This window comes from Antennarius striatus, chromosome 13 (assembly GCF_040054535.1).
Source record: "Antennarius striatus isolate MH-2024 chromosome 13, ASM4005453v1, whole genome shotgun sequence".
Lineage (NCBI taxonomy): Eukaryota > Metazoa > Chordata > Actinopteri > Lophiiformes > Antennariidae > Antennarius > Antennarius striatus.
The window spans coordinates 1,710,676-1,726,178 of record NC_090788.1 but is presented as its reverse complement, the minus strand read 5'-3'; the positions used below and the strand labels follow the sequence as shown (position 1 = coordinate 1,726,178).

At 42.1% G+C, this 15,503-nt stretch overlaps 2 protein-coding genes across 4 annotated transcripts; one reads left to right on the top strand and one right to left on the bottom strand.

The window, feature by feature from the left end:
- Window positions 1-992: 992 nt before the first annotated feature.
- Window positions 993-6,544, bottom strand: ube2g1a (ubiquitin-conjugating enzyme E2G 1a (UBC7 homolog, yeast)). 2 transcript variants are annotated; one of them, XM_068330870.1, is made up of 7 exons: window positions 6,347-6,497; window positions 4,852-4,922; window positions 3,832-3,934; window positions 3,595-3,692; window positions 3,050-3,228; window positions 2,703-2,822; window positions 993-2,438 (listed from the first exon to the last, which is right to left on the bottom strand). In XM_068330870.1, the coding sequence occupies exons 3-6, from the start codon at window positions 3,930-3,932 to the stop codon at window positions 2,736-2,738; spliced, it is 465 nt and encodes a 154-aa protein (XP_068186971.1). In that variant the 5' UTR covers window positions 3,933-3,934; window positions 4,852-4,922; window positions 6,347-6,497; the 3' UTR covers window positions 993-2,438; window positions 2,703-2,735. The 2 variants fall into 2 exon arrangements, with proteins under 2 accessions (XP_068186971.1, XP_068186970.1); XM_068330869.1 differs by lacking the exon at window positions 4,852-4,922 and having other exon boundaries at window positions 994-2,438; window positions 6,347-6,544.
- Window positions 6,545-8,700: 2,156 nt separating this feature from the next.
- On the top strand, window positions 8,701-14,001 carry spns3 (SPNS lysolipid transporter 3, sphingosine-1-phosphate (putative)). Of its 2 annotated transcripts, none has more exons than XM_068331138.1 (13): window positions 8,701-8,992; window positions 9,661-9,883; window positions 9,993-10,058; window positions 10,436-10,572; window positions 11,195-11,346; window positions 11,426-11,492; window positions 11,591-11,733; window positions 11,831-11,983; window positions 12,049-12,238; window positions 12,465-12,530; window positions 12,617-12,715; window positions 12,798-12,969; window positions 13,490-14,001. In XM_068331138.1, the coding sequence occupies exons 2-13, from the start codon at window positions 9,679-9,681 to the stop codon at window positions 13,519-13,521; spliced, it is 1,482 nt and encodes a 493-aa protein (XP_068187239.1). In that variant the 5' UTR covers window positions 8,701-8,992; window positions 9,661-9,678; the 3' UTR covers window positions 13,522-14,001. The 2 variants fall into 2 exon arrangements, with proteins under 2 accessions (XP_068187239.1, XP_068187238.1); XM_068331137.1 differs by having other exon boundaries at window positions 8,702-9,009.
- The last annotated feature ends 1,502 nt before the right edge of the window (window positions 14,002-15,503 follow it).

The window sequence follows — 15,503 nt, the reverse complement described above, 5'->3', positions numbered from 1 at the left end:
ATAGATTAAAATCTGTACTTCAGCCGCCCCAAAGTACATGGAGAGCTTCTGGTCCGTCGTCATGGTGACTTGTTGAATCAGGGCTCTTTTTGATGGCTTATTAGAGTTGTGTCGCGCCTGCTGAACTGCAGATGAACTTAGCCTGGGTTGATAAAACTAACACTGAGCAGCTTTTGTGAAACCACAAACTTGGGTTTACAGGTTCAGATTAAGTCAAACCAGAGCCACAGGTTTTATTCAGGGTTTGTTAAACCTGCCTCGTCAAATGGATACTACTAATATTATTAAAACTAATAGCAATACTAATACTACTACAAATAATGATAATAATACATAATACATAATAATAATCCGTTACACGTGCTTCATTTAAGAAAAGGGTTTTAATGAGTATGTGATAGGTTGAAAACGCTATACAGAGTGTAGAGATTTTACATGAAACAAGCGCCCGGTTTTTTTTTTAAAATTTCATTTCATTTAAAACTATAAAGTACTACGCTAACGGGGTCACTTGAACGCACCGGAGATTCACTACACCAGACCAGTAGGTGGCGCTCACGCGCTCCTCCGGTTCAATCGGAGTCGCTCCGTCTCGAGCCCTGCGTGGCGCGCGCGTCAGGGGAGAAAAATGGCGCCGGTTTGAGTGAAGCGGGGAGTCTACGCGTCCGTTAATTGATACACAGGTACTTAAAAACATCTTTCTCAAGTCTTTAGTTTATGTTTACACAAATATGAATGAGTGAGGAACGACTTTCCTGTGTTTTAGGACGGCTTTGACGGATAGCAAGCGTTTTGTTGTGTAGTTAATTGTGTTTATAAACTTAGCTAGCATGCTAGTTCACCTGGCTCGTAGGGTAACTATGCTAATGTAGATCCCAGGGCGATGGTTTGTTTATATATATATATATATATATATATATATATATATATATATATATATATATATATATATATATATATATATATATAAAATTTCCTGCACAGACTGAACAATTTTAATTTGGACAACATTTTGATGGTTTTGTTTTATAAATCTTGAATCTCTTGGTTTTGGGAACCTCACTCTGCAGAGGAAAATTATCGAAATGGCCAGCGAGATAATCGAAAATATGAAAAATGTTGTGTCTTCATGAGCAGTAAGCAATTTGTGTTGTACCCCAACACGGCTAAATGAATTACACAAAGAGAGTATTGAAAAAAAAAGTCATATTTTAGAAGAACTCACTACAGGTGACAGGTTCCATAACATGAAAAATATACATCAATATTTTGTCTTTGTACATTAGGCAAATCTGCAATATTCCTGTGAGCAGAATAATAATGAGATTATGGATCAGGAGGGAAAGAACAACGTAACGGGCACACATACTGTTTACACAAACACTCGAAAATTCAACGGAAACAAACCAAAAATATCATAAAGCATGCATAACATTTCCTACTGAGGACAACACAGAAAAAGAAAAGAGGCTGCTAAAATAACAGAACATCGGAGAGGAGGGCCTCATCCAGCAAACTGACGTGTGCGCTTCGTTCTAGGGGATTTATTGCTACACCAAATTGTTACCGATACCCTAATTACACAGATTTATTTGTGTACTGGTAATTATTTTAATTCACAAATAGGAGGTACACCATTTTACAATCTTTTTTCAACATTTTTCAACACTTGTTTAATGTGATGTGGCCAGGCATTTCGTTTGGAGGCACTTTTGAAAACTGATAAAAGTGAATTCAGCATGCACAAAAAAAAAAAAAAAAAGCAGAGTTTTTGCTGCCTTTTATAAATGAACCAAGCTGGAGGTAAGACTTGCAGCTGACAACGGGAAACAAACATCATTCGTGGAAACAGATGTGGACTTCTGAGGGTGTTCAAAAAAGACCCCTGGAACAGTTCTCCAGTCCAATGCGGTGGTGTTCCTCAAGAAAAAAAAAACGTCCCGCTTGAATCAGTCAAGCTCTTCACAGGTGAATTTTGTCCAACGGCATCACAACACTCCTATTTAAGACCTCCTGTTAAAACTATGTGAAGAGAACTTATGCATGCTTCAGTTAGGAAATGGAAAATGGACAAAAATAAATCTATCTGAACCAGTGCTACTTATTTGGTCTGAGTGTCTTTTTGATAAATGGAAAGGGAGCTTATATATTATCCGGTTTAGTCTGTCTATATACACGTCTTTACAATATCTTCCTGAATGTTGAAGCAGTTCATAGACTTGAAAAAAGATTTAGTATCTTCTGGGCGGTTGGTTTTTTGTTGTTGTTTTTTTTGAGTTGGCACTTGCTCGGTGTTTTTCTGTCAGCCTTGTTAGCCACGGTTATGTTCTATTGCAGCCTACGGTAGCCAATCGCTTCCTGCCAGAAGAGGAGGACCAGCCTGACGACAGGGTGGAAGAGTCCAGGAAACAGTGCCATGTTGATTTTCAACTGGAGACCTGCAGGAAAAGCACAAAGTCTGAACATCAACAACAGGCAAGACTAGGAAATTCTACGAAGTGTGTGTGTGTAAATATCTCCTGTTGCTTTCAACATAGTTTGGCGTTGCCGAGTTACATCAAAGCACCCAATAACAGATCTTACAGTTTAATCTTAGCCAATTCCAGCAAAAAACAAAACAAAAGTCTCAATTGGATTCTGAATATTTCACAGCAAAGCAGGTAATTGTGGAGGCAACTTGTGAACTTTTGAGGAGTACTTGCCCTGAAATCATGAAGGTAGATGCTTGCTAAATATCACTCATATGCAGCTTCCTGGCTTTTCCGTACACAACGGGCGACTTTTCTTTTGAACGCGCCTTGTCGATCGTCTCTCCACTCTTTCTGCAGGGGGTAAAAAATAGAGGCAAATCAGTTGCTTGGTGTAATTTTGAAGAGTACTGCTCTTCTCTTTAGTCCATCACTGATATGATGGAATGAGATTTAGCCAACAAAAAACATGGACCAACAACCTCTTGAATTTTATTAAAATAGCTTTTTTGAGACAACCGTTAGCTGTTAGAATTTTTTTATTTTGTACCATATAATTTCTGATATCCATGGACACTTACTGCAGCGTCCACGTTTGCTGGGGAGTCACCATTTGGGTCTGCCAGCATAGAGATAACACTAATCAGGATGGTTTCCACCGTGTGAATTGGCAGCCAGCGCTCCTCTGGCTTCTCGTAGCCAAACTTGTCCTCCCCGGGTTCGTGCAAAATAGAAATACAAACATCTCCATGCTTGTCGACTAGAAAGAACACAAAAAAAAGGGCAGAAAAGACTTGATACTTTGACAGTATTATGGATGTTAATGTTCCAACATTTAGCCCTTGGCCACAGTAGTGCAAGTAGTAGTTGTTAGTAGTTCCCTGCGTTTCTCAGCAACAATTTTGTTTTAAAAAATAAGTTTTAATGTAGTAGAATGTTATAAATGTCTGAGGGTGACTCAGGGAGACACTTGCTGACCTTAAGATTCAGTTTGAACACCGATTCAGTGAATTAGATATTCCTCAGTATTTACATTAAAAATGGTCAAAACGTCACCATTTCCACTAGGGAGCCCTTCAGGTCAAACAAGGGCAGATTTCATCCGGGGTACTCCAGCTGTACTTACCGTTAGGGTGCCAAATTTCTGTGATGAATTTCATTTTTGGCGGCTTGTTAGGGTAGTCTTTAGGAAATGTCAGATGAGCTTTAAAAACACCACCTTCACTGTGAAACAGATGGAAGAGCAAACAGGAACAGAATAAATATTGTCTCATTCAGAGCGAGTGAGAGAGAATTACAGTTGTTCTTGTTCAGAGTACAACGTAACACACCTCTGCTTCACTTATCAGACAAATGGACTTACTACATTGTGTCTGGAGGCCCGATGATAAGGACTTCCCATCTATAGAAATCACTGTCTTCAATCAGGCCTGCTGAGAATCCTTCTACTGGGTTTTTGTTCATGTCTAGAAAAGCAATAAAAACACAAAAATGCCAAAGTCAAGCCATCGTCTTGTCGTATCACAGAACATACAGCGTGTTGTCTCGACTGCTGCACCATTAATCACACTGTAACCTCATGAGAGCAGTAGTAAACAGCAGTAAACGTCTCGAGTGCTGACAACAAATTTGAAATGTTACTTGCATGAATCCCCCAAAATTTAATCGTGATGTTTTCTAGGCGCATCACATTGGCCAAGACGTGCATCGATGATTAAAAAAGAAGCAAACCGCTGTATAAAAAAAAAGAGTAGCTATGTCAAAACTCCAGTTAAAGTGAAGTGAATATTGCATCAGACTTTTCTTGCAGCATGACAGTTTTTAGCTCATTTACCGTTGGTTTACTGACACCACATGCCCTGTGACGTGATGCAGCCCCAATTACATTTCTATCCATTAACACTCTAACTGGAATTACAACTACTTTAATTAACGTCTTCCACACTTTGCTGCCTCAGACAAATCCTAACTGGAAACTTTACCTACGAAGCATCACATTCTGCCTCCCCCAGTCTACACTGTGTGAACAATTATTAGGCAAGTGAGTAATTTGGCCATATCATCATTTTTATACATATTTTCCAACTTCAAGCTGTATAACCTGAATGCTGAGTGGACTTAAGTATATCAGATGATGTGTTTTTGTGTAAGGAGAGAGGATGTGGCCTACGGTGATCAACACCACATAAATGTGTGTGCATAATGTTCAGGAAGGTTCTTTTCCTCCACGAAAATGGGCCAAAAAAAAGGAAAATGAATTTCTGAAAAGACAAAAACTGTAAAGACTCTTTCAGAGGGATGCATCACCTAAGATATAGGGATGTGATCACAGAAAAAAAGACTTAATAGTCAAAGGTTCGAGAAGAATCAAACGTGTAGCTACCAGGAACCCTTTATCCTCCAGTGCACCCAGAAGTACAAAGCGTCCACTGCTCCGAAGCTGAAATTCGACCACTATTAGACAAGACACACAAGATGAAATGTAAAGTCTGGGCCAACAAACATCTGCAAACAGATTTTGAGTTTGATGGACTGATGGGATGAGAGTGACGGACCACATAGATCGGCCCCTGGATGGATCAGTAACGGCCACAGACGCAAGCAGGGCGGAGGAGGGGGACCTGGTAAGGATGTGCCACTTGAGCCTTTTCAGATTGAAGATGGGACTCAAGATCCAACTCCCAAACCTACTGCCAGTGTTTAGAAGGCATTTCCTCAAGCAGTAGTTCAGGAAAAAGTCGGCATCTGTCAGGACCACCACAGTACTCCAATGTCTGGCCAGTAAAGGCCTTCAAATGAAAGAATAAGGACATGGTCCCCTTCCTCACCCGACAAAAACCCGAACTGAGAACCTGTGAGAGCTTCTTAAACGGGAGATTCACCATGAAGGGAAACCGTCCACCTCTCAACACTGAGAGAAGCTGTGCAAAGAAGTTGATCGGCAACAGATCAGGAAACTGAGACTCCACACACACACGGTTTATCATTGTTATTGAAGACATTAGCTATATTGGTCACAGCTTTTTTTAAACTATCGAAAATGTTTTAATTGTAAAATTTGATTTCTCACTTTAACGGATAAAAGTAAACAAGTGGGAATTTTTTTCCATTTTTTATTAAGTTTCATAATAATTGTGCGCAGTAACAGTCGCCCAATAGTTGCAACCAGATTGATAAAATATCACTTACATTCCACTTGAGCATCACTTTTTTTTTTTTTTTACATAATCAATTGATCGAGTGCATTGTAATTGTTAACTTACAAAATCAATACTCGCAAAATCCAACTTGATTTTGGTTAACATCGAGTCAATTAAAATTAATTGGAACAACGAATACAGCCAGGTTGTGTTGACGCTCCTGACAGAAACAGCGGCTAACTTCAGCGGACAGAAGCAGCGAGTTATTCATGAGGACTGGTTCTGGTTAGCAACAGTTCACCTGGAACAACGTTCGTTCTGAATGATTTAGCACCTGCCATCGTTTTTAATCCGGATAACTCACAAAAGCTTCGTCCACAAAGTGAGAACAACTCTTGTTATCGCGGTTAAAAATACATTCACACACACCAAAAACCGCCTCATGCTAACGCTATGCTAACAGGTTCTTAGCTAGCCGATAGCAGAAAGTCGTCGGGACTTTGACAGCGGCTTTCTCCACAAATGCCTCTGCTACGTGGAAACACACACACACTGAAAGTGTGTGTGTGTCTCCCAACACACTGAGCGTGTGTTTGTTTCTCCCACATGAAAACCTGCCAGCACCTCCACACAACTGGTTTATCAGGACAGCTTTAGTGCCGAAGGATCAACAAATCCGTCCGGTTTGAATCGCCACGGTTAGCTTAGCATCAGTTAGCACCGCCGATGTGTCGTCACCTGAGAGCTGTCTTCTGAGTAACAGCAACGACTGCGGCTCCGTCATACTTCAGCGGGCGGTACGCGGCTTTTGTTCGGTGGTGGTTTTCTGAGGTAACGGCGTTAATTTCACGTTCACCAGATTCTACTCCGTCCCGTCTATTTTCCGCTGAGGGTTCTCGACATTCTTCTTCGTGGCTTTCCTCTGCTACTGACACTACTTTCTTCTTCGTTGATGTTTTTGTGCAGACCGAATAACTGTATGACTGCCACCTATTGGAGGGTTGTTTAATTGCTTCTTCTAATTGCTTTAATCTCTGACTTCTAGGATGGTTTGAGCTAAACTCTCACCACCACCTCGGTTTCCACTTTTTGTCATTGGTAAGCTGGTTTTCATGTGAGCCGATGGCTTGTCTGATCTGCTGAACTTCCTCATTTGTGACATGTTGGGTGTAATAGATGCCCCTGAGTCTTCTGTAGCATCTCATCTCCATGCTCTGTATTCTGCAGCTCAACTGTAAAGGTCCAAATTTTGCAAGCATATAGAGATATTGTCTTTCTATATGCTTACAATGTTTTTGTCTTTCCAGCTGGGCTTGAGTTTTGCCAGAGCAGCTGTTGTTTGAGCGATTCTGGCAAGCATTTGCTTGGATCTTTTATCGGACACGATTGCTCTGAGATATTTGAAGCTGGACACTGTGTCCAGTGCCTGTTTGTTGTTTTGATGTCTGAGAGAATGTTGTAGGGAAGTGTTGTTGAGCCTTTCAGGTGGACTGGCAAGTTCAGCTGAAACGATGACGATGTCATCCACAAAACAGAGGTTGGTAATTGGTCTGCCTCCTATGCCGACAGTTCCTTCATGGTCTGTCAGGGCATCCGTCACCATACGCTCCAGAAAGATGTTAAAGAGAGTGGGGGAGAGCGGGCCTGTCTCCAGTCTCCGATAGCTTCGTTGTGGAGAACTGCACTGATGGATTTGTTGTACAGGTGTAATGATTCTGACTAGATGAGGGCTTATGTTATACTTCCTCATGGTTGCCCACAGTACAGCATGCCATACCTGGTTGAAGGCTGTCTTGAAGTCTACAAAGGGTAAAGGTCTTGTGATGCTGCAGGGATCTCTCACAGATAACTCCTAATTAGAAATTCTATTCAGAACACACACAGACATGAAAACAAAGTAAAAGATAATTTTTTCACGTCGTCGCTGACCCGTTTTACCCAGAATATCGCAACTTTAATCTCTGAATGGTCCATACTTTAATTTTAATATGCAAGCTGCTGTTGAAGTTTGCATTTACTTCCTTTAATCTTGTGTTTTTCAGTTTATTCAATTGTACAATTCGTTTTGTAAAAATCTGATTTTGACACTCATTTCCACCTATCTCTTTTATTTCTGTGGGCCTGTTAAAACACCACACAATAAAGATTAAAGATTCATATTAAATCAACTTTATTAATCCACAGAAAGCAATTGTTTGCCCACTGCAGTGTTTGTCTATGTTGTTAATTACCTGCGTAGTATATATGTGTACAGGCCTAGTAACAACACAGCTAATGTTTTTAAGGACAAAGGTGGGTCAGGGTTTATTTTTACAGTCTTATTTATCCATAAAGATAAGTTACTGTGTGTAATAAATGTTGACATGTTGCGTCAAATTAAAAGTTGTATTATTCATAGATTTTGCTTCATGACTGGCCAGTTCATAACAGTTTGTTTAAAAGCATAGGACAATCTATTTAACCTCAATTCTGGTAAAACACAAACAGTTATTAAAAAAGAAATTCTGAAAAGAAAGAGACAGAAAAGGAGAGAGGATGAATATTATAGGGAACAGTGATGCAGATCCAGGTCCCTGAATGGGTCCGGCTATGGATGGTATTAACAAGGACAGGAATGATGAATACAACCGGATGTAGTTTTTATCCGTCTTTTTCTACTCCATTTTTTTAAATTCAGCTGATTTACAATTTAATATTTGGTTTGAAACTTTTTTCCCAATTTTTTAGTGTTCAATAGACTTTTAATACAGGAGTTCTTTTCTTTCTGTCTACTTCTTACTCTGTGTTTTAACAGATCTCACAGGTGTAAAGCCAACTCGCTATCGCCTCCTCGTGGACAGAACGTGTAATCGCCACAGATAAATGATGACAAGCGCAAACACAGACGGGAAACTCCTAATCCTAGGACTAGGAATCCCAGTTAGCTCAGCCACCTGGGGTTCCACTGTGTGGAAGAAGAGGCTTCAAACAATAACATCCAGATAAAATACAGGACACTTGGTCTGTCTTCACAGTTTTTCAACTTTATATTAAATGTCCTTGTAAACATTGCCTTACAGGAACATTGAATTATACAGGAGTGAAAGCACCTCAGCGATGCTGTGGACTCAGCTCACCCTGCACTCCTATTTCTCTTTATGGCATTGAACTGTGTGACAGCATGTGACCGACCCACAGTGGGTTGGTCACTGCTGGGCCACTAACTTAATATCGCTCGAGGCATGAAGCGTCAATGACTCGCCTCAGGAGTTTTCCTGCTGGACCGTAGAATCAGGAATGAGCTGTGAAGTCACACAGAAGACGTCTCCATCCAGCGTGAGTCTCAGACTGAAACTAATGAACAGTAAAACGTGTGTTTAACGGCCGCTGGTAGGTGTGGACAAGGTAATCAGTTTCATAAGGTGAGTTTAAAATTGTTATCTTTGGATATTTGTACAAAATTCATCGGCATTTTGTTATGTAAGGTCAATAATTTCCTATTTTATACATGATATCCATGTTATATCTAGATTTTCACACTATATATTTATATGTAAGAAGCATGTGATGTGTGTGGAACGTTCTGGTGTGTTGATTGTCTCTTCTCTCAAATTACTAAAAGAAAATTTCCTCAAGAGAGACAATAAAGACTTATTTTATCTGAAACGAAAGTTATACACTAGTAGTTATAGTAGTTTAACTCAATTATACTGTACTTTTATTTCATGACTGCCACTGTTGCCTCGACAGTGTCTGCAGTTTGGTTGTTGTGGGTGTTGGAAAACGTGGAATGTAGCATCAGAAACGACTGAAATTCCTCGTTATTCCAGCTCTTGCTTGAAACAATTTGCTTTTACACAATTACACAGCTGCTTTTACTGCGGTGAAGTCCACAAACCACATTTACTGACTTCCGACAAACTAGATTACTGGCGTGACACAGGATTTAAATGGCAACACGTCATGTTTAAGTACATTTAAGTTAATGTGTAGTGAGATACAGACGTTTACAGACACACAACTCCCTCCTTGTCTGATTCCACTTGAACTGAAACGATTCCTGTCGATTCCAGGTGAAGGAAGATTGGCAGATGATGGAGGAACCGGTGTCCCCCATTCCCGATCAGCCGGGCTCCGGTTCTCGTACACGCTACGGCTCTTTGACCAATGACCTTTCAACACGCGAGTTACGGGATGTTAGCCAACGGGCCTCGTCACGCCGACGGAATCACGTCACCATGGCTGTTCTTTGTTACATCAACCTGATCAACTACATGGAGCGGTTCACGATAGCAGGTCGGACCATCTCACATAAGATCGACTCATGCTGAATCATCTCAAAGTGTGGAACAGACCGTTGGTCTGGTTCATGTGGGTTCTAATAGATGTTTTCATGGTCTCGTAGGTGTTCTCCTCGATATTCAGAAGTTCTTTGGTATAAGCGACAGCACAGCTGCACTTCTACAAACAGGTAAGACCCCCCCCCCCTGCAACACCCCCACTCCGAACGACCGATTGTTGAAACTCCAGCAGGAAACAAAAACATGAAACACAACACAGAGGATTTCCTTTAAGCCTCAAAATCTGTTCACATTTTCCTGATCCAAAGGTCGTCATTTACTTCATAATTTAAATTTATTATAGTCAGACAATAAGTAAGGAAAGATCCCAACAAAGTCTTGGTGTGGATCTGGATAAAGGAGTAAGGTGGTGGATCTCGACAAAAATTAAACAGTCGTCTGTTAATTCTTCTTAATCGATGGACTTTTGAAAACTTCCGGGTGTGACTTCTCTTCTCGTCCGCTCACCTCGTAAAGCAGGAATGACTTTTCCTTTGTGCACCTCCAGTCTTCCTCTGCAGCTTTTTGCTCCTGGCCCCGCTCTTCGGTTACCTCGGAGACCGCTTCAACAGGAAGTACATCATGCTGGTCGGTCTGAGCGTGTGGATTGCGACTGCAGCTGCGGGTTCCTTCGTCACCAAGTCGGTAAGTGGGAAGCAGACGTTCCCCGATGCGGAATGTCGCTTCCTGTTGCTCGGGATTCCATCCCATTGACTCCTGACTTCATCACGTGTCGCTCCCGCTTTCCCGATGCCTTCGCAACTGTAAAATCGATGCTTGTAGACCCCCAAAAACCAGATGTAACTTATAAATGAAACTCGATGTAATGTAAAATAAATGTAACTACCAGTACTCGTTAATGTTACATAAATCTAAATTTATGAATTCATTACAGTTACATGGAAAAAACACGTTTGTTTCTCTGTTCTAACATAAATTCTTTTTAATTTGTCAGGTTATTAAACCCACAGAACTCCATCAATCAAGGGTCAAACTATCAATCAATAAAGAAAAATAACATCAGACACAAGTTAGGACGTTAACTTTGTTCACAATGTGTTTGTCAGAGTTAAAATTTGCTGAATTACTGCATTGTGGGTAATGTAGTTTTTGTTTAGAGCACACTTTTTTTAATCTATTTTTAGACACTGACCTTGTATGCTCTCGCAGGCCACATAAAATGCTGTGGAGGGCCACATTTGGCCCCCGGGCCTTGAGTTTGACACGTGTTGTAAATGCTTCTGAATCGTGTCTCCGTCCTCTTAAGTGCTTCTGGTTTCTGATCCTGATGCGAGCCCTGGTGGGGATAGGCGAGGCCAGTTACTCCACCATCGCCCCCACCATCATCAGCGACCTCTACACCGGCGCTGAACGCAGCGCCATGATCTGCATCTTCTACATCATCATGATTGTCTCAAGGTCGCAGATCGCACGTTTCTACGTTTTTCTACAGAATGAATTTGAAGTCTTATCTTTCCTCTTTCGCTTTCGTTCACAGCGGTCTCGGTTACCTGGTGGGGGCAGGCAGCGCCTCTCTGACGGGGGACTGGCGCTGGGCCCTCAGGGTGAGAACACCTTCATCGTACGCCGACGTGAACGTTAGCTAAACGCTGGAGTATCTAAAGTTAGACGTCTGATTTCCAAATCTGGTTTGTTCCATCAGATCACGCCCATCCTGGGCTCCATGGGACTCGTCTTGCTGATCTTCTTGTGCCCCAACCCCCCCAGGGGCGCTGCTGAGACCCACGGGAAGGGAATTCAAGAGAAGACCTCCTACCTGGAGGACATCAAGTATCTTTTAAAACAGTAAGACCCCGGACTGATGACGTGTTACAGGTTCATGTTAACATCGAGACGATAAAGACTCGATTCACCTTTTTGACGCGAGCCTTTCCCACCCCAGTAAAAGCTACACCTCGCTGTCGCTCGGAGCGATAACCACCAGCTTCAACGTTGGAGTCCTGTCCTTCTGGATGCCCACTTTCCTGTCCAGAGCTCGAGTCTTTCAGGGACTCCAACCCCCCTGCACCAGAGAGCCCTGCAGCCCCACAGACAGGTGAGGCGTCCATCTTTAATCCATTTTGTCACGTTCCCCCACGAAACATCCCTTGTCGTTTGCAGCTACATCTTCGGGGCTTTGACGGTGGTGTCGGGAATTCTGGGAGGTTGTCTCGGCTACGGCCTGTCTAGAAAACTGAGGGACCGAGTCCCAAACGTGGACCCGCTCATCTGCGGGATTGGCGTTCTGGGAGCATGCCCCTGCTTCTTCATCACCATCTTTGTGGCGCCGATCAGCATCCCGACCACCTGCGTAAGAGATGACTCTTGTCTTTGCCGGTATCGTCATGGAAACGTTCTTTTTTAATGCACCAGAGCTAATGCTAACTGTGCAACGAGGCAATGAAGTAGTTTTCCAGGGTTTTTTTTTTCCTTTATCTGCTGAGCTTCTTCTATAAAAGACATCAAAGCTTCACCCATGAACGCCCACGTGAGCAACGATTGGACAGACGATCAGATGCTTCCACGTCTCATTTCAGGTGTTCATTTTCATCAGTGAAATATTGGTGTCGTTGAATTTGACCCTCATGGCCGATATGGTCCTGGTGAGTTTGAACGTCGTACGTAAGGATGAGCCTTTCCTCTGAGTCCTGACGCAAACGGGTCGTTTTGTTGTGGCTCTTTCCTTCAGTACATCGTTGTTCCGACCAGACGAGCCTCAGCCGAGGCTTTCCAGATCATGCTGGGCCACCTCCTGGGCGACGCCATCAGCCCGTACATAGTAGGACTGGTGAGATGTTCCGCCTTCTCGTTGTCCACTTCCTGTTCATGGAGAGGACCTAATTGTGTGTTGATTTTGAAACCTGTGTCAGATTTCAGACACGACTGTGGAATCGGATCCTGAGAGTCTCGCTTGGAGCTTCCACAGTCTGCAGTACAGCCTCCTGATCAGCGTGTTTGTGGCGATCCTGGGTGGAATCGCTTACTTCCTGACGGCTCACTACATTACGGCGGACAGACAAGCAGTTCTCCAGTTGGCTGAAGGTACGTTCTCTCTGATGATAAAATCACAAAACATCAAACACTATTGGGGTTAGCCGTTGGAGCTTCCGTGTTATTCCACCTCTGAACCCCAGAAAACCACAACATGTTGGGATTCTGTTCTTTTATACATACATGGATGAACAAATGCCCTCTATTCAGACATATTACTACAAGATAGTACCCACCCTTATTCGCTTGTGCTCCAACAACACACTGGCAAAGCGAACTCAGAGCCAGATGGGCCAAACTCGCTCAAGACAACGTTGTCATTCAGGTCCGGATCTGTGCTGACCTCATTGGCTGCACGCTGTTGGATTGTTAATTGTTGTGCGGCAGCTGCATCCACATTGCAGCTCATTGTGCGTCACGCAGCAGATAAGAGCTGCTTCCTTCATCACGCAGCTTCTTCAGTCCGACTCCGGGTAGTTTTGAGTCTCCACACGCGTCATGCTTCTGTTTGTCCGTGTCGGTCCGACTGGGTCCCGTTACGTTTCATTTGTGTTTCTGTGTTTGTCACCAGATTATTCTCCACTAGGACAGGACAGGAAGTGAGGAACCAGGAGGACCGAGCAAAAGCTGGACCCAAGGCTCCTTGAAGGTTTTGTTTTCTATTTAAAGTTAAATTTAATTCTACTGGTTTTGGCAGGAAGATGCTTGATTCAGATATTATAATTTTGCCCCATTTTGTTATCATTGGGTGAAACTTTTCTACCTCTGCTACTAAAACCGTCACAACAACGTGACCTCCTGTTCAGGTTCATTCAGGTTCAGATAATAAGCTATCAATCTATTAATCCATCAATCTATTAATCCATCAATCTATTAATCCATCAATCTAGCTCTGTCTGTCTCTTACCATGTTTCTCTCTATATATACATGTATGTACACACACACGCACACACACATTACTGTGTATATATAGGTGTATGTGTTTGTGTGCGTATATCATCTGTCATCACAAACCTGAGGTACTTATTGTTATAAGGGCTATTAATATTTTTATTATCATATAATATAAAAAAATAATTATTTTGAAGGGTAAATCTAATCTCATATATATATATATATATATATATATATATATATATATATATATATATATATATATATATATATATATATGATTAGATTTAGATTAGATATATACATAAATAATTTCCCTGATTTTTCTTTTTCTTCTTCTCTTTCTTGTCTTCTACTGTCACTTGTGTATAATTAGCATCCTCTCTGTTTTATTCCTAATGATTGTGTTAAATCTTGACGAGTGTCGACACTCGTGAGTCCGCGGCGCAGTTGCAGGTCTTCCTTCAGGTCAGCATATGCAAATTAACCCTCCATCAATGAATACCCCCACCCACCCTCAAGCATGCAGCTGCTGCTTCCTAATGAGGACCACAGGGATGCTGGGATAGCCCCCAGTGTTTCCTCCTGTCTCTACTTACTGTAACAGTAAATCCATCTAGGTGGGTTGTCAGTGTGTGTCCACTAGATGGCGCTGTGTTACTGTACAGACACTCATCAGGCTCCCAGTTGTCCATTCAGGGGTGGGATGGATTTTCCAGATGTCTCGTGGTAGAACTGCAGACAAAAAAACCCCAGTAATATTTGCTGTTGCTATGGCAACATAAACAATGTGTAGATTTACTGTGTATGTCTTGGCCAATGATTTACATGTGATATAATATTACTGTAATGGACAGCGTGGAACAATTTGTAATACCATGTTTACGACCAACCAGACAGAAATAAAGAATTCTCATTTTATTTTGTATTTTAAAGATCATTATGAAATTCAGATTTGGTGATTTTAAATTCATAATCTGCTGATGATTATTCCCTCAGACCTCACAATCGACTTGCACATGCATTTAAACTCTATTCAAAACATGCAGGATTATTTTAGCACCCTTTCGTTTGGCAAGAATCTCTTTTCACAGGTGTTCCTCCTTACAGAATGTGTTTTTTTTTTTTTTTTTTGGAGAGCAGACCATCCGTTCTCTTTTCAAGTTTCATCAGTTTTCATCCTGCGTCTGGAAGGCATGCGCGATATGAGAGGGCGAAGGTCGGGGAAATATAACACGAGCACAGCGCAGACTGAAATCCAGCTGACTTTTGCACCGGCGTGAACCTTACTGTATTTCTCTCGTAAATAAGAGTGACATGCGTGCCTCTTCCAGTTGTCTTCCTGTGACCCCCCCCTGCCCCGCCCATCTCTGAACCCCCGACCGCCAGCGTGAGTCTGTAACCCCGACTGAGCTCGTGGAACACGATCCACCTTTGGCTGTCCATCGTCTTAACCTTGGCTTCTCTTATGAAAGACCAGACAAGGTCGGTGTCTGCTGCTGCAGAGGTGTGATTTCCACTGGGATAAACCACAGAGAGGTCAAAGGTCAAGGTCATGCACACTTAGTTGCCTTTCTTGGCTCAAACAAAGTCGTTTACTAGAATTTCTTTGCTGATTTTCTACCAAATATTTCCCGTGTTCGTGTTCAACCTGTTGACAGAACGTGACGTTTACAGATTGGCGAAAGCC